The sequence below is a fragment of the Opisthorchis viverrini genome, assembly GCF_000715545.1.
Source record: "Opisthorchis viverrini unplaced genomic scaffold opera_v5_2, whole genome shotgun sequence".
NCBI lineage: Eukaryota > Metazoa > Platyhelminthes > Trematoda > Opisthorchiida > Opisthorchiidae > Opisthorchis > Opisthorchis viverrini.
In genome coordinates this window covers 3966441-3967381 of record NW_008751658.1, presented here as the reverse complement: position 1 = coordinate 3967381, position 941 = coordinate 3966441, and the positions used below count along the sequence as shown (strand labels likewise).

At 45.6% G+C, this 941-nt stretch overlaps 1 protein-coding gene across 1 annotated transcript in view; it reads right to left on the bottom strand.

Moving 5' to 3' along the window:
* T265_00240 (hypothetical protein) overlaps nt 1–941 on the bottom strand; it is a gene marked incomplete at both ends in the record, with an annotated part of 5597 nt that overhangs the window by 3737 nt on the left and 919 nt on the right. The window contains one exon of the mRNA XM_009163948.1: nt 21–298. Coding sequence (XP_009162212.1) covers nt 21–298 — 278 coding nt within the window. The remainder of the gene's footprint in view (nt 1–20; nt 299–941) is intronic.

Genomic DNA, 941 nt, shown 5'->3' with positions numbered 1-941 from the left:
TTGTGTCGCAGTGCACTGACCGAGACTGGACTGGAAAACAATTGGATATCGCTTGATAATGTCGGATGCATGATCTGGATGCGCCGTGGGAGACTGAACTGCATTGCAAACGATACTGGATGGAATGTCGGCTAACCGGTGGCGATCGAACCAATCAAGACCGAATAGGTTCAACTCAGTTGCCGTTATATAACACGACCCCACGAATGTAGTTCCTCGAAAAGATACACAGCACTGGAGCTCACCGGAAAGTTTTAACTCTCCACCGCAGGCACTGGTTGCAGTTCGAGCTGCTTGTCTGATCGGAGGTTGCCCGAGCGTTCACTTTCAGCGCAACTGACCAGTCGTATCAACGCATGGTCTTTCTCAGCTATTGACAACCAGAGCCAATCAATTGCTGCCGTAGTAGTGTTCAGTCTACCCCTGTAGTTTTGTTGTTGCTTTCTTCTCGCTGCTGTCTAACGACTGCGCATCGAATGTTGGTGCACAATGTTGAGTTGTCAACTTTCTACATCCACTGTTTGCTAAAATCAAAACATTTAGTCTGGATAAAACAGTACTTCTCGCCTATTGGCTAATTACACAGCGCGGCATTGAAACGATATCGCATTTCAGCTACAATATTCGTCCACACAAACAGGCAATTTAAACGTGCCAATGTCCGTTAGAAGTGTAAAGTGATTGTCGTATTAGATGTCGGTCGCCCCTTACACCACCCAAAGCACACACGGGAAATTTATGTTCATTCACTAACACCTGGAAATGGAGGGACTATTGAAGTAACCATCATTATCCGACCAGAATGCGATTCTCGCATGACTAAACAACATACTCAGGTTCGAAAGCCAATAGAAAGATTGAGTGGCAAACAGTAGTATGCTCTAAAAAAATTTTGCCTGGAAAATTGACTTTCGCTCACGAAGTGTCCCCCCGAAAATGCG